Below are 23,379 nucleotides of genomic sequence, written 5' to 3'. Positions count from 1 at the left end.
CAGCAGCTGTGCTCACTGAATGCAGAAGCTTTACCCAGCCACAGCAGAGTTTCCACTCTTCTCAAGCTCAAGGAAACATCAGTGAGACAGACCACATTGAGGGTGAAAACACCTTAGTCCACAGCAGTGCGCTCCTGTGATCCCAGCACTCAGAAGGCTGAGGCAAGATCACAACTCTAGGCCAGTATGGACTATTCAGCAAAGCTATGTTAAAGGAAAAGAATGTGGGGCTGGAGAGATGGTTCAGCGGTTAAGAGCACTGGCTGCTCTTCCAGAGTGCTCTTCCAGGGGACCCAGGTTCAATTCCCAGCACCCACATGGCAGGTCACAACTGTCTGTAACTAGTTTCAGGGGATCCAACACCCTCAGACAGACAAAACAACAATGCACATGAAATTTTTAAAAATTAAATAAATTTTAAAAAGGAAAGAAAAGAAAGTGGAACAAAGACATCAAATTAAATGCAAAGAAAGGGAGAGGTGAGAACCAACAGAATCAACCACAGTGGGAACAGAAAATTAGCACAGAAAGTTAACAGAACAAGGGTAGTGTGTGTGTGTGTGTGTGTGTGTGTGTGTGTGTGTGTGTGTGTGGCCTCTACACTGAGGCAGAGTCTCTCAACTGAACCCAGGGCCAGCCAGCTTCATCTAGTCCAGCTCCATAATTCCCTCTCTGCCTCCACATGCTGAGATCACAATGACAGCACCAAGCCTGCTTGGCCACCAAGCCCCAGCTGGCCACCAAGCCCCAGCGGGCCACCAAGCCCCGCCTGGCATCTGGGTGGCTCTGAAGGTCCCAACTCCAGTCTTCACACAGGCATGGTAAGCACTTTAACACCTGGGCCATTCCCCTATCCCCCAGAGGGTAGTTTTTAAAGTGAGTGATTTGATAAGCCTCTATCAAAGAAAGAAACTTGAGTAATTCTCAACAAACAGGCTCTGTGAAAAATAGAACCAAAAAGACATATCCTACCTCAGTCTACAAGGTTAGTATTAAACCAGAAAAAGATTATAGAAACAGAAAACTAAAAACCAATATTTCTCATAAATATAGTTGCACATAAAATACAAGTATATCAAATCCAACAAAAGAACCACATATCACCATCACATGAGATTTACTCCAGGGTAGAGGTGTGGGTCATCACTGAAAAGCATTTAAAGTGATTCATCATACCAGCAAGCTAAGCAAGAAAAACCAAGATTATTCCAGAAAACGTACTTGACAAAATTCAACAAGATAAAAATTCACTCTCCAAATGGAAGAAGCTTCCTCAACTGATTCAGACTGAGTGAGCAAAGTCTGAATGCTTTCCTCCATGGATCAAGAGCGGCAGGATGAGGTAAATTCAGCTGTATAAATTAGCGAGAAAAAGAAATAACGACATTCAGAAAGAAGCAAAGCCACTGTTTCCAAATGACATGCGAAATATGGGAAATACAGAAAGTATGAGGACAAATAAGAGAAGTTATCAACGCGCACAATACAGTGTCTACGGACAGAACTCCAGTGGACTCCCACACATCAGCAATGAGCAGCTGGAAAATGAGCGTAACAAAACTATTCCCTTCATGACAAGAGAAGCAGAAATGGAGCCAGTCAATGGAGACAAAAAGAGGTAAAATGTTGTGGGGTTTTTCTTGGGGGGGGGGGAAGCAAATGGAGTGTCTTGTTGAAGATGAGAGGGCTTATTTTGAGTTTGATTTTTTCAATGTTCTAAAACTGAAGCTGGAGAGATGGTTTGGTGGTCAAGAGCATTTGGTGCTCTTACAGAGGACCCGAGTTCGGTTCCCAGCACCTACATCAGGTGGTTCGAAACCACTGTAACTCTAGCCCCAGGGGATCCCACACCCTCTTTTGGCTTCAGTGAGCACTGCACTCACATGCACATACATGCACACATACATATACATAAAGAAATCTTTTTAAAAAACAAAAGTAAAAATGTTCTAAATTGGGATTGTGTTGAGAGAGCACAACTGTGAAGATGCACTCTACATGTTGAATATTATGGCCCATCAATCATACCTCAGTAATTCAAAACTCTGTAACTTTATTATTGAGATAATTCACATATTCATCAAATACATGGAAATTCATCTTTTAGAACATGAAGAAAGATGTGCTAGCAGACTTCTGCCGCATCTACCAGCCTACCATAGGTAAAGGTGGCAAAAATAAGGGCCATAGAAGGTTTCAAAGAAATCTCTCACCCGATCTTTGCATCTCGAGTGAAGGATGGAGAGGGTGCCTCAAGAATGACTTCCCTGTTCACTTGCTTGTTTGTGCTATCTGCCAGAAACTGTCCCAACAGTTTCACAAAGCCATCTTTAAAATGGGTCACTGTATAGCCCAAGCTTACCACCCTGCAGAAAAGAAAGTTCCTAGGGGCGGGGAGAAGCCATTCCCGGAAGCATGTACAGAAGCCTAAGCAGAAAGGGCTGCAGAAGAGCAAGGTCAGGGCAGCTGCAGGGGTGAGCTGAGGCGGACCAAAGGAGAAGGCCTGCAAGCAGAAGATCCCCCAGCACACAGTGTGAAGGGGGAGGGGGTACAACTAAGAGGGGCCTCTGCAAGACAAGACCAGACCCACAGGCTACTCTAAAACTGAGCAGGATGAACAAACCCGGAGGAGAAATACGCGGCAGGGAGGCTGTCTGAGGCCCCACTGCAAACTGCAAACACAGAGCCCTGAGATAAATCGGAAAGGCCAACTCACCACACAGGACAGGTGAATTGTTGCAGGGTTCTGGACCACGAAGGTCCTGTCCTATGCTGCTCCTGGTGCCTGAGTCAGCCCCACCATCCAAGCCCACCAGGGAGAGAACAGAGTGGCCTACATTCGTCTCAGGTCTTAAGGGTAGCCCTGAGGCTACACCCCAGGGACTGGTACTTCAAGGTCATAGGTAGGTAGAACATGTATCCACTACATCTGCCCCTTTTGTCTAAATAAGAAAGTTCTAACCTAATACAAAACTATATACAATAGGAACGACTATCAAGTATTGTCCAGGAGAGGGGAAAAGTAATAACATAAATAAAATAGAAATATAACCAGCAAGAACAACATCAAACAAGAGACACACACTAAATACCCAAAAATATCCAGACCATAGGTAAACGGCATGTTACTCCAATAGCTGTCCTATCCTGAAGAATCTAACTTTAGTACCCAAGGTGTTATTAGCTAAGATATGAGAGGATTATAACTGTAACTATCTAGTCCTCAACCCCATCAAAGATCTGAGAAGGAAAATAATGTTACCCAAGAAAACAGGAAGTGCAAGCAAGCAAATTCCAAAAAACTGCAGGAATAGACAGAGACAGCCGGCAGTCTGGACAGTCAAGCTTAAAGTGTTCTGCACACACCCACCTCTGCGGCGGGCCCTAACCTTACAAATGAAGCTTGGTGCTTCTCTGGTCCCAGAGGGTTCTCATGTTTCTGAAAGGCTGAGAGGATCAAATTCTGGACTCATGACTCTGACAAAACCACCAGGAGACTCTAAAGAATGTGCTGTTAGAATCCACAGTACCTGCCGCAGCCCCTTCCCTCTCCCCACCAGGCACCATCCTGAGAACACTGAGATTTCTCACCAGGAGGAGTGAGTTTACATCACAGGAGACAGTGGTGGTCACACAGTCTGATCCCCATCGTTTCCCCTACCTCCTGCCTGGGCATCATCTAGCCTGGGTACAAGATCCTGCTGAGAAAGCACAGCCATCCTCAAAGGTCTGTAAGAGACCACCACTCCTGTGAACTCCGATTCACTCTTCTGAGCCCCCTCAACGCTGCAGTCTCTGACGGCAGGGCCTGAACTCTCCTGTGTCCCTGCCATGCTGTTTGTTGTCTGTCTGTTCATGACAAAACTCTAGCAACTAAAACACCAACAATCTGCCTCAGTGTCCCTCTTAAACCTACATCCCCAACCTTTTGGAGACTCCATCCTGCAGTACCCCAGCCCTCATGTTTCTCTTTGCACTCCTTACAGTTGGCTCAGTGGTAAAAAACAGAGCAAAGCCTGCACGGTCATTTCTGCCAATCCTCAAAGAATGCTGGCCGGCTCAGTGCTAAGGCCAGGGTGTCCTAACGACCGATAGTTAGATTTCTGATCAACGGAAAACATTCCGTTTCTCGAGGCATCTTCCATGTGCTCTTTCTTCCCCTGCAGCCCAATCACATACGAACGTAAAGACTTCCCAGATGTTCTGTGTGGATTTGCACAGAACGTGCACTCACAAAAGCACACGGAACTTGGTACATACAGCTAGCCATATTCCCAACCTCCTCATAAGTAAGGCACCACTGGAGCACAGAACTTAACTGAATCTCCAGCACCACTAAGCTTACCCAGAAGACTGGCATTCAAGGCTCTAATGATTCTAGGCCTGCTTGTCTAAGCTCCCAGCTGGGCTTCCTGCTCTGTCATACCAGCCTTGTCATCTGCAGTTTCCCAAATACATATCTCCATCATTTTGACCATTCCACTGTCTCAGATGGCTTGAATGGGCAAGAAACAAAATGACTCTCCATACTCCTGAGCACCTCACAAAGGTTACCTACTCATCGGGCACAGTAACCATCTCATCTCATCATTCTGCTTGATACATTCGACGGCTGGAGAGCAGGGAAATCAAATCCAGAACCCTCAAGTCTCCAATACCTACAGAATGCCTTGGAGTCGGCGCGGTGGCTCAACCCTGTGATGCCAGCACTCTTGAGTCTGAGGATCTTCCTAAGTTCCACAGTGAGAGATAAACCCTGCAGACACTGCAGGGTTCTCAAAAAGCCTTTGAGCAAGCCATCATCTGATCTTCAATAGACAGAAGAGCTTCTTAAAAGACAGCCATCCTGACTTATTTTCCACTTCTACTTAACGGATTACAGCACCCTATAAATGGATGTCAAAATGCAATGAGTGGTCCTCTCTTCCTTCCTGGGCAATCCCCTATCCCACCTTCTCCACCCCTATAGTTAAGCCAACATGGCAACTAAAAGGAACTTCCTCACTATTCCTCTGCATCTTACCTTTCCAACGCCCCCACCCTCTGTCGTGCACTAATCTGTCTCCTCCCAGAACAGGGGCCCAAGGGCAAGATGAATATCCTTTATTTACTCCCACGTAACTCAGCAAGGCAAAAAAAAAAAAAAAAAAATTAGAAGTGCTCAAAATTCTTTAAGTGAAGTGCAACAGTCCCCCAAAACTAACTCTCCGAGATTAAAATGTGCAAAAGAAAAAGATGCGTCTAATTTAAGATTCTCTCGGGTAATAAAAGGCATCCCCGCTGCAGCTCCTACAACTCTCGCACTGATGCCTGAGGTGGCAGGGAGCTATTACACAGCAAGAAACAAGCCCGGCCCAGTACTAAACCCCTGGCATTGACCTTGGCTGCAGAGACCCCCAGGCGCGAGCAGCAGCACCTTGCGCGCTGAACCGGGTGGGCCACCGTACCCTCCAGCCGCAGTTGCAACCGGGCCGACCTCCGCGGCCTCGCCCGCGCTGCCCGCAGCTCACCTCGGTTCTCCTCCTCCAGGTGCCGCACGCGCAGCTCGTCCTCCGTCTTCACCTCAGAGCTGTAGCCCCTCCTCGGGGCGGGACCCCCGGCCCAGGCTGCAGGGCCGAGCCGCGCACAGCACGCGGCCACCAGGCGGACACGACTGGCCCTCAAGGCGCCCAGAGCGCCCGGAGCCGCCGCCGCCATGTTGTCTGTTTACAGCGGGCGCCCGCCGCCAGGCTCCGCCCCCGCTTGGAGACGCGCACGCGCACGACGGGCGTCTGGCGCTCTGGCCCCGCCCCTCTCCGTCTGGCCCGACCCGGGCCCTGGCGGTTTCTGAGGTCTAGGTCTGCAGCTGCCAGTGTGACATTAGTCTCTTGCCACCGCAGAGAAGAGGCATCGTTAAAGCTATGGAAACGCTAAGGGGACACATTCTCAAGTACCAGTGCACTCCTTGGACCACAGTCTAGGGTTGTGACTGACCATCCCTGCAGGAGCAAAGATACTCCAAAGACACACCTTTGAATCCCTCCCTTTGGATGTCAGGCTGTTAAAAATACAAAAGGAAATGAAATTTCCTCCCTGTATCCCATGTGGAAACGGGCACTTTGGAGCCTAGAGGCCACTCAGAGGAGGAACTTCTCTCCAGACAGAAGTGTCACACAGTTCTGACAACTTGTCAGACCACCTTGCAGGAAAGACTGGAGATAATGATGTGTCAGTGATGGGTGGGACCTTGTCTTGACCAAGACTACCTAGCTAAGCATACTCCTTGCCCTCTGTTTAAACCTCCTACCAGGACCTTGAAAATGGACTGGGGGACAAGAACATCAAAGGACCCCTTTCTTCCTCTTCCCAGTGTGGACACATTGAACTATCTCTAATTGGCCTATTAAAGACAGGTGGCTGAATTAGTTTATCAGGGCTGCCAGGACCTCAGGCTCCCATACTAATGACTCCCATCCCAAGGTCATTGTGTTTAGTGAGCAGCAACCGTGAGCAAAATTGCTCCATTCCCTTAGGTTTGGTGGAACAAGGGGGCAGCTCAGCATGGGACCTCTCTGCTTGTCACTAGATGTGCCTGATAAACCTGGTAAGTGAAGGGGAAACAGCAAATAGGGAAATGGGTCCTCCTCCCCACCTATGGGGACTTCCTGGAGGCCTGTGTCCCAACGAGAACCCACCCCAAGGAAAGCCCAGCCAAAGCTCAGGCCCAGGTGCAATTTCAAGCCTAGGGCTACTCCCGAAACCTCTGGTCAGTTCTGTGAAGATATTCCTTAGAGTGCCTTGTTTGAGAATTTCCTGGTACCTGGCTTTTCTTAGCTCTCCACTCAGGGGAAGCCTGTTGAGGAACAGGGTCTTCAAAAAGTATCACTGTTGCTGGAGTTTAAGAGTTGGCACTTGTGCCCCTCAGAGTCCTAACAAACCAGGCTCCACCACACGTCCTCAGTAAACAAACCATTTAAAATCACTGAATTGATAGTGAAAAGCAGAAATGGGAGATTGATTCAAATCTGTCCATACTGGGAAGAGAGACACGGAGATCCAATGATGCGTCAGGTCCTTCTTCAGTTAAAGTCGAGAGACAAAATCATGCATAGCCAGGCAAGTTAGTGTGTGGTCCCTGCCATCCCTGGCCAGCACTGTCTGTGAGAAATACCCAGATTCAGTCTTTTCCTTCTCCCACTGTGAGATTCCTGGGGGCGTGGGGGGGGGGGATTCCAGTTCCCTGGGGAGCCTTATTTCACAGTCTAAAGCTAAAGGGAGAGAGAGAAGGTCTCTTTAGAGCACTCCCAGTCCTTCCAGACCAGGAGATTACACTCTGGCCATAGAAATTCTGATAGAATACATTATGTTTGGCATCCTCAATGTTCCCACCTGCTGGGCTAGTCTCCAGAAGGAGAAGAGCCTGTGTTGTTACAAGTGTCTGCCTCTGCTATGATAATGACCTTGGGACACCCTCTGCTGTGAGTTTCTGCCAAGTGCCACTTGGGAAGTTGTTCTTGAAAGTTAGGTTGTATCCTTTTCTGATAGCAATGTTCTTTTTGCTAAGTGCTGAGATTGTTATTGTCAGGGTTTATGGTTTCTCCAAGTTGATTTTGAAGTCTCTAGGCAAACAGGAGGTGTGGGAGTGAAAGGGAAGCCAGCCAATGGGAGGGAGAGAGAGAGGGGAGGGGGAAGGAGAGATTGATTAAGGATGAGAGCCAGCTGACATGGTGGCTTCTAATTGGTGGATTTAGAGCAAGCCCCTGTTTGAGTCCCACTGTGGTCAGAGGGTTCATCTCTGCATACCTGGCAATCCATACAGGGTGAGGACAGTGCCATGGGCTGTCTGTCCCATAGGGAGGTAAGACAGGCATCTGAATGGACCAAATTAAGAACTGAGGAGGGGCGCAGAACTGGAAACCAACTGCATCAGGGTGGCCAGGCCCTGTCTCAGGGGTAAAAGAGTTACCTTAATCTTTAACATAGATGCAGAGACAACCTAAAATTACAAGACTCCATCACACTGGGAAACCAACCCCCCAACCATGTGTTTATTTGGTCAGCTGGCTTTTTACATGAAGTCTCCCTACACTGCCCAGGTTGGCCTCCAACCAGCGACCACAGGCCTCCCATATTTCTGACCAACCAGCTCTGCACTGGTTCCCACCACCCTTTCCTCGGGAACAGTCTTCTGTCAGAAGAGCTCACTGAACTGAGGAAAGCACTTTACTTCCATTTCAGATTATTACAAAGAACATTTCAAAGGGCACAAATGACCAGCCAGGTGAAGCAGCACACCACATAAGGCCCAGAAGCTTCCTCCCATGGGGTAGGGTGCGACACCTGGGGTCCTCTGACCTCTACATGTGTAGCTGGAGTTTTCCTGTGTCCACCCAGCTCCTGCAGCCTCTCAGACTCAAGTAAACACACAGAGACTTATATTACTTATAAACTGTATGGCCGTGGCAGGCTTCTTGCTATCTAGTTCTTATTTCTTAAATTAACCCATATCTATAAATCTATGCCTTGCCACGTGGCTAATGGCTCACCAATATCTTTACATCTTACTTCTCATGGTGGCAGCAGCTGGCAGTGTCTCCTGACTCAGCCTTCCACTTCCCAGCATTCTCCTCTCTGCTTATCCCGCCTTTACTATACTTCCTGCCTGGCTACTGGCCAATCAGCATTTTATTTATCAACCAAATCAGAGCAACACATTCACAGCATACAGAGCGTTCGATATTCACACTTGGACATTCACACACACACATGCACAAACAAACAAGTGACTTTGAATTTGGGTCTTTTCAAAGGCTGGCAGCAGCATATCTACACACACACACACACACACGCTCAGCCTGGGATCATGACAACCCAAGCAAGACTGGACCGGGTGCCACATCGCTAAGCTGGAATATTTAGCACTTGAGAAGTATTAAGCAAGTTTTGAAGGAAGATATTTTCAGCTTCTGATGTGTCTATTGAGATGGGGTTCACTGAAAGGCAAGGAGTAACTGGACACTTTGATAACAATATGGTCGTCTCCTTCATTTACCCAAAAAATGAAGGGTAGGAATTGGCCACAAAGCTGTCTAGAAACCAACCCTATTGCTCTTTACCCCTCTTGCTTTAATAAGCCTGTAGGTATACTCTCCTGCTTCTCCTAAAAGATAGTCTCTTCTCTTTTGCTAGAGAACCAGAAATCTGGGGTTTAAACCCTGCCCTGCTATAGCCCCGGAATTCATTGATCCTTGTGCCTTAAGCACTAACTGTATTCTGTCCTCTTAACTCCCTTGTCCTCCTGTGGTGTCAAGGGGGCAGGACAGGGTGTCTAGTCAGCTCTGCCTACCACAGACCAGGCGGCTTAAACAACTGATTTCACTTCCTCATAGATGAGGAGGTTGTAATCCAAGGTCAAAGTGTTGGCAGAGTCAGTTTCTTCTGAGGCTTATCTCCTTGGAATGCAGATGGTCACCTTCTCACTGTGTCCCCACCTGACTTCTCCACTGTATGCACCTGTCCCTGGTGTCCCTTCCTCTGCTTAGAGGGGCAGCAGTCCTGTTGTAGCAGGCCTGGCAGAGATGAGGATATTCTAAAAGAGACATTCAGGTCTTTCCATCTGACTTTGAGATCTTTGCAACAATAGGCCCCTGAGAAATGGTCTCATGGTAGGAGAAGGAAAAGGTGCCAGCCAGAGAGGAGACTTGACTCCTAGGAAGAGATTTCACAGTCCCTACAACTCCTTAGACCACTTTACACGGTGGTGAGACTAGGGCCCAAATAGTGTGGGCAGGACCGCGCCTTCGAGGGACTGCTTAGATATGCGTGACCTTGGCTCTCTAGATTCTTTTAGAGGCTTCTGGGGATCTCTTTGCTGCTAGCTCCTCTTCCCAATGTAGCCACCTCCTTTTGTGAACCTCCTCCTTTTCCTGCTTTCCTTTTCTTTTTCTTTTTATATTTTTGTTATTTTGAGAGAGGGTTTCTTGGCGTAACCTTGGCTGTCCTGGAACTCTCTCTGTAGACCAGGCTGGCCTCGAACTCACAGAGAACCACCTGCCTCTGCTTCCCAAATGCTGGGATCAAAGGTGTGCACCACCACCACCACCCAGCTCCCTGCTTTCCACTGTTATGTGACTGATTTTTTTTTTTTTTTTTTTTTTTTTTTTTTTGGTTTTTCGAGACAGGGTTTCTCTGTGTAGCTTTGCGCCTTTTCCGGGAACTCACTTGGTAGCCCAGGCTGGCCTCGAACTCACAGAGATCCGCCTGGCTCTGCCTCCAGAGTGCTGGGATTAAAGGTGTGCGCCACCACCGCCCGGCTTGTGTGACTGATTTAATTGGCTTGTTGAGGACAGGTGGCTAGACCTAACTTGAGGCACTGGTTGTAACCTCCAAGTTTAATCACAAACAATACAGTTGGGCTTCACCCATATGAGCCTCCCAGCCTTAATTACTTCATATTTACACAGTAAGGCAGAGGATTTCACTCCGTGCACTTGGGAGAGTCATAGCTCAGTATTAGAAATTATTTTATTTGTTCATTTATGTAAAGTCTATGACAGCCCAGGCTGGCCTAGAACTCCAGCTTCGCTGTTCTTAGCCTGCCAAGGTGTACACCAACAGAGACCACACAGCAGAGAACGGACTCCTCCAGTTCCCTGCAGCCAGCTCTGCTGACCTATTCCTGCCCTGACTAGCCCAGTTCTGAAGCAATGCCTCAGGCAGTGACAGTGCCAGCAGCCTGAACCACCTGGGGCTCACATGTGCCCTGTGTCACACGCTCACAGGTAACCATAAGAAGCATTTGGTCAACAGGCACATCGTTAATAAGCTACAGAGCCCAGTGCAAATCCAGGCAAGTTTCTTCACGAGCCCCCCTCCCTGCTACTGCCTCTCTTTCCCCTAGGACATCTGCACATGGGTGTTCCATCTCCATCATGTTAGGCATGGTGTCCTCAGAGTGGAGACACTGGTACTGCAAGGCTTCTCTTGTGCAGAGTAGACCCCAATTACCAGGCATGGCACACCTGTGATCCCAGCACGAAGCGAACTCAGCAGGAGGACCAGGAGTGCAGGCCAGCCTGGGCTACACAATGAGCTTAAGGCTGGCCTGAGCTTCACAGTGAGTTTGAGTCCACCCTGGGCTACAAGAGACCTCATCTCAAATAGCTAAGCCACTGCTTTCAGAAGGTTCATAATAGAGCAGCAGATGACAGCTCAGTCTCTCTGTCTCTGCCTCTGCCTCTCCCTCTCTCTCTCTCCCTCTCTCTCTCTCTCTCTCCTCTCCCCTTTCCCCTCTCCCCTCTCTCCTCTCTGTTTTGTGACTATCCAGAAATCAGTCCCCCAAAGCAGCAGATAGAATCTACTTCAAGGCTTTGAAGTGCTGTTCTTTTATGGAACAGCAGGCATGTGAGGCCCATAATTGTCTCTCTGAATAAAGCATTTGTTCACGAATATCACAGCGAGAAAAATCATGGTGCAGGACTGCCCAGCAAGGCTGAGTTGCAGCAAGGTCATGATGAAGCCTGGAGATTCCAGGGTCCTCCTGCAAGGGGAGGGGCCAGCTGCCTGAAGCCAAGCCTCCAGTCTGTTACAAGCTGATTTTTCCACTCCTGGAGAATATTCTCAAACACATTTCTTCAAACACCTGGATGCAAACCTGTTGTTCAAAGCACTCATGCTGCAGGAGTGGTGGCCCATGACTTTAATCTCAGTACTCTGGAGGAAAAGGTAGGCAGATCTCTCTGAGTTTGTGTCCAGATGGGTGTGCTTAGAGAGTTACAGGCTAGCCAGAGCTACTTGGTGAGACCCTAACTCAAAAACAAACAAACAAACAAAAACTTTCTCAAGCTGACTAGCTAGCAGGGAAAGAACCCATGATACACAAGTTTTGTTTTAGATTGTTTTTTGGCTTTTCGAGATAAGGTTTCTCTGTGTCACAACTCTGGCTGTCCTGGAACTCACTTTGTAGATCAGGCTGACCTCAAACTCACAGAGATCCTCCTGCCTCTGCCTCCCAAGTGCTGGGATTAAAGGCCTGTGCCACCACACCTGGCCTGAAATCAGGTCTTTTTGATAGGAAAAGCTCAATGTGAGCGACTGAATACTTTTAAAACATCATTTGGTGATGCGGAGATACAAAAGGGCTCACCTCTTAAGGTTATAAAAGTGTGCAAAGGCTGGGAATGTCTTAGCAAAAGGGCTCACCTCTCAAGGTTATAAAAGTGTGCAAAGACTGGGAATGTCTTAGCTCAATTAGATGTTCACAGAGCACTGGAGAAGCAAGCCCTGGGCTCCATCTCTACTACATCTCTACTACCACATAAACCAAGTGTGATGGTGCATACCTGTCTTTTAAGCACTCAGGAGGGGGAGACAGGAAGATCAACCTGTGTTATTTGAAACCCTGGGGTGTGGGGGGGAAACATGAGCTAACTGTATAAACTGATGACATGACCATCCCATAGTATCGTTAAGGGGAAGGTTAATTAGGTCAATAGATTGTAGATGTGAGAGAGAACATCCAGAGGCATCTGCAAAAATTCAGAGAAGGAGATAGTAGTAGACTGAATATGGACAGCAGATGGGACCTGACCACGACCAAAGCAGGAGTAGAGCGAATAGAGCAAGTGAGGAGATAGAGGGAGAGAGTGCTGTAGAGCTGAGAGAGAGAGGGGGGGTGATAGAAGACAGGAAAGAATCAGCAGGGTTATGAGGAGAATGAGTAGCTATGGGAGGGAAGCCCATGAGCTGGACAGAGTTTAGGGTAGGGGAGGAGGTGAGAAGGGCTAGGAGGCTAGCAAGGACTTTGAAATGTGTAACAGGTACTTGTGATACTAAGGGAGCCTGGAGGCCACCATGCTCTTTGGTATAATAAATGGCTCAGATAGCCATTTGTCTCTTCTGCCTTTTAGAATCTGGGGAAATGGAGTTTCCTTTGGACCTGACAATAACATACACAAATATCCACTGCAAATGCAATATAGAGCAATAGGTCTTAATAGACTTGAATATCAAATATAAGAGACTATTATTTTAATTTCAGATTCCACGCTGCAACCGGCCTTAAATAAGCTTGGGCGAGGGAGACGGCTCAGCAGGTAAAACACTTGTTTCTCGAGCCTGGTGATCCCCATTTATATCCCTGGAACCCGTGTTAAAACAAAAAGTGGGATTCATTGCTGCACACCTACAATCTCAGCATGCCTACCCTAATAGTAGGAGGTAGAGATGGCAGAATCATCCAGAAGCTCATGGGCCAGCCTGGAATTCAGAGATCCACCTGCCTCTGCCTTCCAAGTGCAAGAATTAAAGATGTGCATTGAGACAGACATCCAGTTAAGAATTTTAGATCCCAGGTTCTGGCTATTACAAACAATGCTGATATGAACATAGCTGAGCAAGTGCCTTTGTGGTATGATTGAGCATTCCTTGGGTATATGCCCAAGAGTGGTATAGCTGGATCTTGGGGGAGATGGATTCCCAATTTTCTAAGAAAGCGCCATATTGATTTCCAAAGTGGTTGTACAAGCTTGCATTCCCACCAGCAGTGAAGGAGAGTTCCCCTAGGTCCACATCCTCTCCAGCATAAGGTGTCTTCAGTGTTTTTGATCTTAGCCATTCTGACAGGCGTAAGGTGGTATCTCAGAGTTGTTTTGATTTGTATTTCCCTGATAATTAGGGATGTTGAGCAATTCCTTAAATGTCTTTCAGCCATTTGAGTTTCCTCTGTTGAGAATTCTCTGTTTAGTTCTATAGTCCATTTCTTAATTGGACTGTTGGGCATTTTGATGTCTAATTTCTTGAGTTCCTTATATATTCTGGATATCAGTCCTCTGTCAGATGTGGGGTTGGTGAAGACCTTTTCCCATTCTGTAGGCTGTTCAACTGGAGAATGGATAAATAAAATGTGGTACATATACACAATGGAATACTACTCAGCAGAGAAAAACAATGGCATCATGAGGTTTGCAGGCAAATGGATGGATCTAGAAAAAATCATCCTGAGTGAGGTAACCCAGACTCAGAAAGACAAACATGGTATGTACTCACTCATAGGAGGATACTAGATGTGGAACAAGGATGACTGGATTGCTACTCACAACACCAGGGAGGTTACCTGGAAAACAGGACCCCAAGAAAGACACGGGGATCGCCCAATGACAGAGAAATGGATGAGATCTACATGAACAGCCTGGACGTGAGTGGGGGTAATGAAGGGCGAGGGTGGAGGGAAAGAGAGCTTGAGGGAGCGGGAGATCCCAGCTGGATCAAGAACAGAGAGGGAGAATAAGGAATAGGAGACCATGGTAAATGAAGACCACATGAGAATAGGAAGAAGCAAAGTGCTAGAAAGGCCCACAGAAATCCACAAAGATGCCCCCACAATAGACTGCTGGCAATGGTCGAGAGACAGCCCGAACTGACCTACTCTGGTGATAGGATGGCCAAACACTCTAATTATTGTGCTAGAAACCCCATCCAATGACTGAGGGAACTGGATGCAGAGATCCATGGCCAGGCCCTGGGTGGAGCTCCGGGAGTCCAATTGGTGAGAAAGAGGAGGGTTTATATGAGCGAGAATTGTTGAGACCAAGGTTGGATAAAGCACAGGGACAAATAGCCAAACCAATGGAAATATGTGAACTATGAACCAGTGGCTGAGGGGTCCCCAACTGGATCAGGCCCTCTGAATAGGTGAGACAGTTGATTGGCTTGATCTGTTTGGGAGGCATTCAGGCAGTGGGACCAGGTCCTGTGCTCAGCGCATGAGTTGGCTGTTTGAAACCTGGGGCTTATGCAGGGACGCTTGGCTCGGCCTGGGAGGAGGGGACTGGACCTGCCTGGACTGAGTCTACCAGGTTGATCTCAATCCTCAGGGGAGTCTTTGCCCTGGAGGAGATGCCACATAGCAGGGAAGGGAGCTTTAGAGAAAAACTAAGCCCCAAGCGTCAAGGAAGCCTGAAGTGCTGAGGGAAGCATGCTTAGAAAAGAATGGAAGGAGCAAAGGAGGAGATGCACTCTTCCGACTAATTCAGAAAAGCAGGCAAACTTACAAAGCTGCCCAGCTTCATCCCAAGAAGTAACTGTGCTAGAGGCAGGGATTCAGAGAAGAAGTTCGGTATCTCATTAAAGGATGAATTATTCCACCTGTCTCTTTAGTATGGCCTAAGGTGAGCCCACCTTCCTAAGAGTCGTCCCTTTACAGAGTGATAGATCATACCCAACTGGAATGTTAGGGCTTCACCCAGACCGGAGATTCTATTCTCTTGACCATGAGTTTTTCCTTAGTGGGCCTTTATTGCTATTCTAACATACAACCCCCTCTGGAAAGACAGCCCTAAAATCATTTAGGAAGCAGGTCAGGAATCAGAGCCCCTAAGCACTGTTGGCCTTTGGCTTCTGGCAAGGATGACATTGCCAATCAAAATGAAGTCTCTTTCATGCAAACCACATTACCTTCAACTCATTAATTAATCATTTAATTTGAGCAGCCTACACTGGAGCGTACAAACATTCCTATCTTGAACTAAGGCCAATAGGACATGTTTACTCTCCACTTCAGCACCGACGGCAAGTCCCTTTATGGGATCACTAGATTCTGCGCAGGGTTTTGTCTATAGCTCGTGGTTTTATTCTAAGCAACAGAGTTTATCAATAATTCAGGAAACAAGTCAGACCTTCTTTCAGTCGGCAGTATTACTGTCATTTGGCTGTAGAAACGTTCTGCATATGCCATCCCCTGAAGTCACTTGATGAGCTGTCTGTAAATTAGAGCGCTGATTAAATTAGGCTGAAGCCTGAGGACCTGAAAGGAGCATCTTCTAGATGTTAGCTCCCATCCAGCTGCAGCAGTGAGCAGCAAGAACCCCTGGCTTTCCTGTACAGTTGTCCCATGTCTCATGTTTGAATGGCTGCTGCCCAGAAGCTGATACCAAGTGCCTGTCACCTTGGACAACTGACTTTTAAGTTTTTGTTGGTTTGTTTGTTTGTTTTAGTTTTTTTGAGACAGGTTTTCTCTGTGTAGCCCTGGCTATCCTGGAACTCAGACCAGGCTGGCCTTGAACTCACAGAGATCCTCCTGTCTCTTCCTCTCGAGTGTTAAGATCAAAGATGTGTGCCACCACTGCCCGGCTACTCTTGGATATTCTTAAAAAAAAAAAAAGGAGTGCACAGTCAACATTCAGAAGAAAAGAGAAAGCTAGGATGAGGCTCAATTGGTGTAGTGTTTGCCTAGCACACAGCTCCCCACCCTGCCTCACCCAGCCCCCACTTTGGCTTCCTGTACTGTATAAACCAGGCATGGTGGAACACATGCCTGTCAGCCCAGCACTCAGGAGGTAGATTTAGGAGGAACAGGCATTTGAGGTTAGCTTCTGCTAGAAAGTGAGTTTCAGGCGCTCCTGGACTATATGAGTCCCTGCCTTAAAAAGAAATTAATTCATTAAAATTAAGTTCAATAATTTAGAGATGCAGCATCAAAATTTTGCTCAATTTGACCTTCTTGTTGGCTGAAACCCAAAGTGATTTATTTTGTCAAATGAGTAAAGTTAGGAAGTGGACATACACACACACACACACACACACACACACACACACACACACACACTTGCTCTGGTCTTCCTCTAATAAAACCACTTGGATTCAATCCCAAGGCTCTACCTGATGACCTTATCTGACCCTGTATTATCTTGCAAGGTTCCTCCTGTAAACACATGGTGGGATAGCTTCCATCCTCATAACTTCTTGTAATGGGGAATAGATTTTAATACACAGAGCCCTGGAGAAGTGCAAACTCACATCCAAACACAGAACCCATACATCAAATGACCTATTTTAAAAACCATTTAGATGCGCCCTGTCCGGTGTTTCTACAGTAACTTACAAGATCACCTGAAGTTCTGTTTAGAAGATGTGTTTTGTCCCTAACTGCTTGTATAGGACAAGCCGCCTCCGTTTTACCAAGCAGCACCTCTGGTCCTTTGCATGTCCCAGCACGAGCTGCATGAGAATATTTGCATGTGTGCTTGAGATTGTTTGGTGAGCAGAAATGGCTGGCCTGACCCTTCCCTGGGCCCCAAGAACCAAAAGTGTCTGAGCAATAGTGAGTAACGTTGGATGAGAAGCTGTTTCAAATAACCGGAGCTCTTTGGGCCGTTCTGGATTAATTTCCTCTGAATTGTTAAGCAGAGACACCAGTCAGAACCCTCATTCATCATCAGTAGGCAGAATAATAAAGCACAAACCATGTCATAATAATAGCATTTTCTTTATCATGATTGCTGTGTCTATAATAACAGGGAGTAGCTGCTGCTTCTAGGTTTCCAACGACATGGCCCCACACTCTTCCTTTCCCGAATGGCCTGAGCAGAGGCTCCTGCACAGGAAGGTTGTGAGAAGCAGCAAGCAGTCCTGCTCTGCCAAGGTCAGATGGCCATGAGAGAGAGCTCCATCTTTGTTCACAGACATATCCATGTTGTGGGACTCAAGAAGCGAACCAATCAGGAACTTGAAGTGCTCAGAAACTTGACATAAAGGAGATGTCCACATTGGTACCCAGCTCGACACAGCTGTGGGTCAGAGCCATCGGAATCAGGAAGGAAGGAGGATGAAGATGTGCTAAGCAAGCTCTGTGCTTGGGCTGCGCATGCCCGGTTATCCATTGCCAAACTCTGCAGGTCACTGGTGTGAATGGTAACTCACTACTGACTGTCAAAGCTGAAGTTACAAAACCATCGCTGCAGAATCAGAGAGACACCAGGTCAGCCCGTGTCACTGTACATGCTGTTGGGGAAGCATGGGCTGAGAGAACACTGTGATGCGCTCATTATTTGTGTGCGTGTCATGGCATAGTGAGCCAGTTCTCCTGCCCCTGCGAGGACAGGTCCCAGCAAGAAGATCTGAGTGCAACTTTTGTGGTAGTATGTGAGTTCTTTTCAAAGAAACAGGGTCTGAGTATGTGGCCCCATTGGTAGGGTGCTTGCCTAGTATTCCATGAAGCTCTGGATTTGCTCTGTAACACTGTATAAAATGGATGTGGAGGCACACATGCACTTGTGCACACACGCACGCGCACACACACATACACGTAATCCCTGAACTTGAGAAGTGGAGACAGAATGATTATGAGTTCAAAGTCATCCTCAGCTACATAGCAAGTTGAAGGTCAGCCTAGGCTACGAGAGACCTCCTTGGAGTGGGGGAGGGAAGATGGGGCTGAGCTGGCTCAGTTTAAGAGCTCATACTGGTCTTCCAGTGGACCCAAGTTTGCTTCCCAGCAATACTCAAACTGTTTGTAATTCCAGTTCAATGGGTCCAACCCCTTTTTTGCCCTCTGTGGGCACTGCACTCATGTGTACATACCTACACACATACTCATAATTAAAAAATTTTAAAGTCTTTAAAAGAAAATAACAAAAAAGAAGCCTAGGCATTGTGGCACATGCCTTTAATCCCAGCACTCAGGAGGCAGAGGCAGTCTGATCTCTATGAGTTTGAGGCCAGCCTGGTCTAAATAGTAAGTTCCAGGACAGCCAGAACTATGTAATGAGACCGTGTCTCAAAAAAAAAAAAAACAAACAAAACAACAAAAAATGACACTAGTTGCTGGTGAGGATGTAGGGAACTCGGAACTCTTATCTATTGCTGGTGAAAGTGTAAAGTGGTACAACCACCATAGAAATCAAAGTAGAGGTTCCTCAGAACATTGAAAATAAAACTATGACACCATCTAACTATGTACCACTCCTGAATGCACACTTGAAGGACTCAAGGTCAGCAAACCATGGAGAATTGTTGTGGTTTGAATAAGAATGGCTCCCATAGGCTCATAGATTTGAATGCTTAGGGAGTGTGGCATTAGGGGGTATGGCCTTGTTGGGGCAGGTGTGCCCTTGTTGGAGGAAGTGTGTCACTGGGGGTGGGCTTTGGGATTTCAAAGCATAAGTCTGTCCCAGGCTCGCTCTCTTCCTGCTGCCTGTGGATCCAGATGTAGAACTCTCAGATTCTTCCCCAGCGCCATGTCTGCCTGTATGTTGTCATGCTTCCCACCATGCTGATAATGGACTAAACCTCTGAAACTGTAAGCTAGCCCCAATTAAATGCTTCCCTTTATAGAGTTGCTGTGGCCATGGTGTCTCTTCACAGAAACAGAACATTGACTAAGACACTTGTACATTCCTGATTATAGCTGCTTTATTCACAATAGTCGGGAACTAGGACAAGCCTAGGGCACAGTAGCAGATGAATAGAAAAAGAAATTGTGACATATATACACAATGGAGTTTTATTTAGCTGTAAAGAAGAAATTATGTCATTTGCTGGAAAATGGCTGGAATTGGAGATCAGCATGTTAAATGAAACAAGTCAGACTCAGAAAGACAAGTATCATGCGTTCTCTCTTGTATGTGGAAACCAAAAGAAAATGCAGTTCTATGCACATCTTTTTTCAGTAGCCCACTCATTTATTTCTTCAGTAGCCCATTGTCCTTAGCAGAGTCGGATGCAGCCTTCTGTGGCAGGAGAATAGCAAGGTGAGGAAGGCGCTGAGATCAGCATGTACAAAGCCTGTGATGGTTAGAATTCACTGTCAACTTGACAGAGTGCAGAATCACCCCAGACAGGCCTCTGAGCATGCCTGAAGGCAGCTGTCTTGATTACATTAAGACAAAGTCCTGCCCACTGTGGGTGGTTCCATTCCCTGGCTTGGAGTTAGAAACCTTAGCAGCAGCATACATTCATCACTCTCAGTTTTGAGACTGTGGGTACAACATGAGCAAATGCATCAAGCTCATGCCATCTTGACTTCTCGCGAGAATAAACTCTTTCTCTCTTAAGTTGCTTTTGTCAGGATTTTATTGCATCAATAAGAAAAGCAACTAAGACAAATTTTGCAGACAGATGGTACCACCCAGAGTGGGGAGGTCTTCCATCCTCAGTTAATTCAATTAACCCTCAAGGGTTGGCTGAATCTGCAGATTCAGAGCATTCTCACTCATACTCAGAAACAATGTATTATTAGATAGCTGGTCAACCCTTAGCCTAGTCATGTTGACACAAGAAATTAGCCAAGACATTGGCCAAATGATAAAATCTGAAAAGGAAGAAAGAAGACACAGAGACAGAGAGATAGAATACATTGGGACTTCCTGCTATTACCAGTAAATGGGAGGCATGCTTTTTACTACATACTTGCTCATAAAATGTGTTGATTATGTTTGCCTTTGAACTGAAATTATGTGATAAAAGTAGGCTAGTGTGGCAGGTGTGGGAAGGCTTCACATGGAACATGTATACATGTGTTTTAGAAGAAGTCTACATAAGTTTTAGTATGGAAATCTATACACAGACTTGACCACTGGTCATTGCAGTGAGATCAGGTGGAGAAGGGAAGGCTAGTGTTTCTCTATACTGCTATATCATATTTCTTCCATATTCCATGACCTTAAAAATATGTGAAAACCTCTTTGTCTACTTGAGTCAAGTCTGAGTCTAATGTTGCCTATAATGGGTGTCAATCATCTGAAATCACCTACTGTTGAAAAAGATAGGGAACCCTAGCAACTGCATGGAGCTGTATGAGCTGGACCACGTAGGAGGTATGTATGCTAGGTTTGTGCAAAATCTGCCAAATCCTCAGGATGCACAGTCAGATAAGGCACTGATAGGGCTGAGTTATATACTGCCAGTTGCTAGCTTGAAATCCTCATTCCTAGGTTTCAGAGTGTGACTATATTTGGAGGCAGAGTCTTTAAAGAAGTGATTCAGTTAAAATGAGGTCACTAGGGTGGGCTCTAATCCAACATTACTGGTATCATTACAAGAATAGGAGATTATGAGACATACACAGAGAGAAAGGGAGAGGAGAGCAGAGGAGAGGAGAGGAGAGGAGAGGAGAGGAGAGGAGAGGAGAGGAGAGAAAGGGGAGAGGTCATATGAGGACATGAGGAGAAGATGCCCTGCTTACAATTCAACTCGAACTTGAATTTCCCGCCTCCAAATTGTAAGAAAATAGAAATCTGTTGTTTAAACTGCCCAGGCTGTGGTTTTTCCTTAGGCAGAAAACAAAGCCAGACAGCCACATCCTGCTGTCTCTGGCATGTCTCCATTCTTCTCTTTTTTTTTTTTTTTTTTTTTTTGGTTTCAAGACAGGGTTTCTCTATGCAACAGCTCTGGCTCTCCTGGAACTCACTTTGTAGACCAGGCTGGCCTCGAACTCACAGAAATCTGCCTAGCTCTGCCTCCTGAGTGCTAGGATTAAAGGTGTACCGCCACCACCCAGTTCCATTCTTCTTTTTAAAATTTTGTGTGTGTGTGTGTGTGTGTGTGTGTGTGTGTGTGAGTGTGTGTGTATGCGCGCGTGGGTAGAGATGTGCCACAGTGAGTGTATAAAGGTCAGAGACAGCCTCTAGTGCCAATCCTCACCTTCCACCCATGTTTGAGGCTGGATCTCTTGTTGCTAGCCAGATGGCTCCCAGGGATTCTCTGGATTCTATCTCCCGTCTCCTTATAGGAATTATAGGCACATCATGCTACAAGGATGGGTTTTGCTTAGGTTCTGGGGATTCAAACTCAGACCCTCACACTTGCCCGCTTGACCCACTAAGCTACTTCTTAGCGCTAGCACCTCTCCACTCTAATAGGATGCTTAAAAGCAAAGATGAACCTCTTCATGTGTCTTTACCATTTGTTCAGCATTTCAACTTTTATTTATTTTTATTTTCTATGTATGAGTGTTTGGCTGCATGTATTTATGTGTACCATGTGTGCACAGAGCCCTCAGAAGCCAGAAGAATGTATTGGATCTCCTGAAACCAGAGCTATAGATGTTTTTAAGAGCTGTGTGGGTGCTGGCAACCAAACCTGGGGTTCTCTGCAAGAGCAGCTAGTATTCTTAACCACTGAGCCTCATGTTCTAACATTTCAACTTTTAAAATGAGGTCACTAGGATGGGCTCTAATCTGATATAACTGGTATTCTTACACTTCCCACAATTCTTTGGTTTTTACCCTCAGGATTATCAGGTGCAATGAAGAGCATCAGAGATTCCTTTTTTACAGATGAAGAAACTAAGCACAGACGGAGTAAGTAAGTGGACCGCCATCTCATGGCAAATGGTCTCCTGAGCCATTTTCCAGCCTGTGTGAACATTTGTAACCAAGGAGGGTGGAGAGGTAGAAGGAAGGGAGAGGAGGAGGAAGAGAAGAGGGTTGTTAGATCCGGAAGCCAGGTGCACAGTTGCTTGTGAGTGACTTGCCTTGTATTAGTGTCCCACGAAATGCCCTGTGAGTATACATCTGGGGGCAGGTTGTGGAAGATGATTTTACCATGGTCTCCTGGGCCTCTGACTGACTCATTTCAGGAATATCTCAGCTGGAAAGAATACCACAAAACTTCACAAAATAGACATTCTCTGAATTCTAGTGTGTATGTCTCTTCCTGATTCAGATCTTAGTCCTAATTTAGTCTTTATTTGGTAGAAATGGAATTTTAGTGAGATTTGTTTAAGTAAGTCACATGCTTCAATGGCAGACTATTTACAGCAAATAAATAAGTAAAATGAGTTTAAAATAATGTTAGCAAACCAGCAGTGGTTGGCTCAACGCCATCTCCTCTCAGGGACATGAAGAGTGGCTGAGCACTGTGTGTGGAGAACAGATTGCTGCCCATGAGGTCTATTAGAAATTAACAGCTAGGCAGATGCTCCTGACGGTTCTGTTATCATTGAAGATTCAACATTCAGGGGCTGCTCTCATTCTAGAAGAATGTATAACAACAAACTAGCATATTTTCCTTCACATCTTAATAAGGATTAATTTGTAAAGATGCATACAAGGCATTAGTGAATGACCTAGGACTGGGGAATGCAGCTCAGTTAGTAGACAACTTCCCTGGTATGCATAAGATCCTGGGTTACATCCCTAGCATGAAGGCAGATGTACTGCCTTCATGCTACTACAGGAAATAGAGACAGGAGGATCAGAAGTTTAAGGTCAGGGGCTAGAGAGCTGGCTCAGTGGTCGACTTCTTGCTGAATATCCAAGTTGGGTTCCTAGCACTGGTTTGGGTATCTTAGAACTACCTGTAACTCCAGCTCTAGGGACAGGACCTGATGACCTCTGAGGGCATCTGTATAAACATGCACACACACAGGCGCACACATATAATGAAAACAAACATTTTAAAAAGTAAGACTTAAGAAAAGTTCAAGGTCATCCTTGGTTACCCGGTGAATTGGAGACCAGCCAGGGCTTCATGAGACCCCTTTCACTAATCAAACAAAACTACACTGCTTTAACTAATAACTTTTTATTACATCAGAAGCCTAAGGTGGACAGAGACAACAAAAGCAGACGGTGGATTTAGAATCCTATAAATACAGTGAAGGCTGCTGGAATGATGCTGGGT

The 23,379-nt window shown here is 46.4% G+C and overlaps 1 protein-coding gene and 1 long non-coding RNA gene across 4 annotated transcripts in view; one reads left to right on the top strand and one right to left on the bottom strand.

Annotated features, from left to right (window-relative positions):
- Window positions 1-5,726, bottom strand: part of Auh (AU RNA binding methylglutaconyl-CoA hydratase) — a 113,784-nt gene extending 108,058 nt beyond the window's left edge. Inside the window, exon 1 of the mRNA XM_059262937.1 lies at window positions 5,511-5,726. Coding sequence (XP_059118920.1) covers window positions 5,511-5,697 — 187 coding nt within the window. The 5' untranslated portion in view covers window positions 5,698-5,726. The remainder of the gene's footprint in view (window positions 1-5,510) is intronic.
- On the top strand, window positions 735-22,709 carry LOC131910958 (uncharacterized). 3 transcript variants are annotated; one of them, XR_009379255.1, is made up of 3 exons: window positions 735-821; window positions 13,019-13,073; window positions 21,987-22,709. It is a non-coding gene; the product is annotated as an uncharacterized LOC131910958 (long non-coding RNA). The 3 variants fall into 3 exon arrangements; XR_009379253.1 differs by lacking the exon at window positions 21,987-22,709 and adding an exon at window positions 14,032-14,246; XR_009379254.1 differs by lacking the exon at window positions 21,987-22,709 and adding an exon at window positions 13,852-13,994.
- The last annotated feature ends 670 nt before the right edge of the window (window positions 22,710-23,379 follow it).

The sequence above is a fragment of the Peromyscus eremicus genome, chromosome 5 (assembly GCF_949786415.1).
Source record: "Peromyscus eremicus chromosome 5, PerEre_H2_v1, whole genome shotgun sequence".
Taxonomy (NCBI): domain Eukaryota; kingdom Metazoa; phylum Chordata; class Mammalia; order Rodentia; family Cricetidae; genus Peromyscus; species Peromyscus eremicus.
This window is presented reverse-complemented; position numbering and strand designations above follow the sequence as displayed.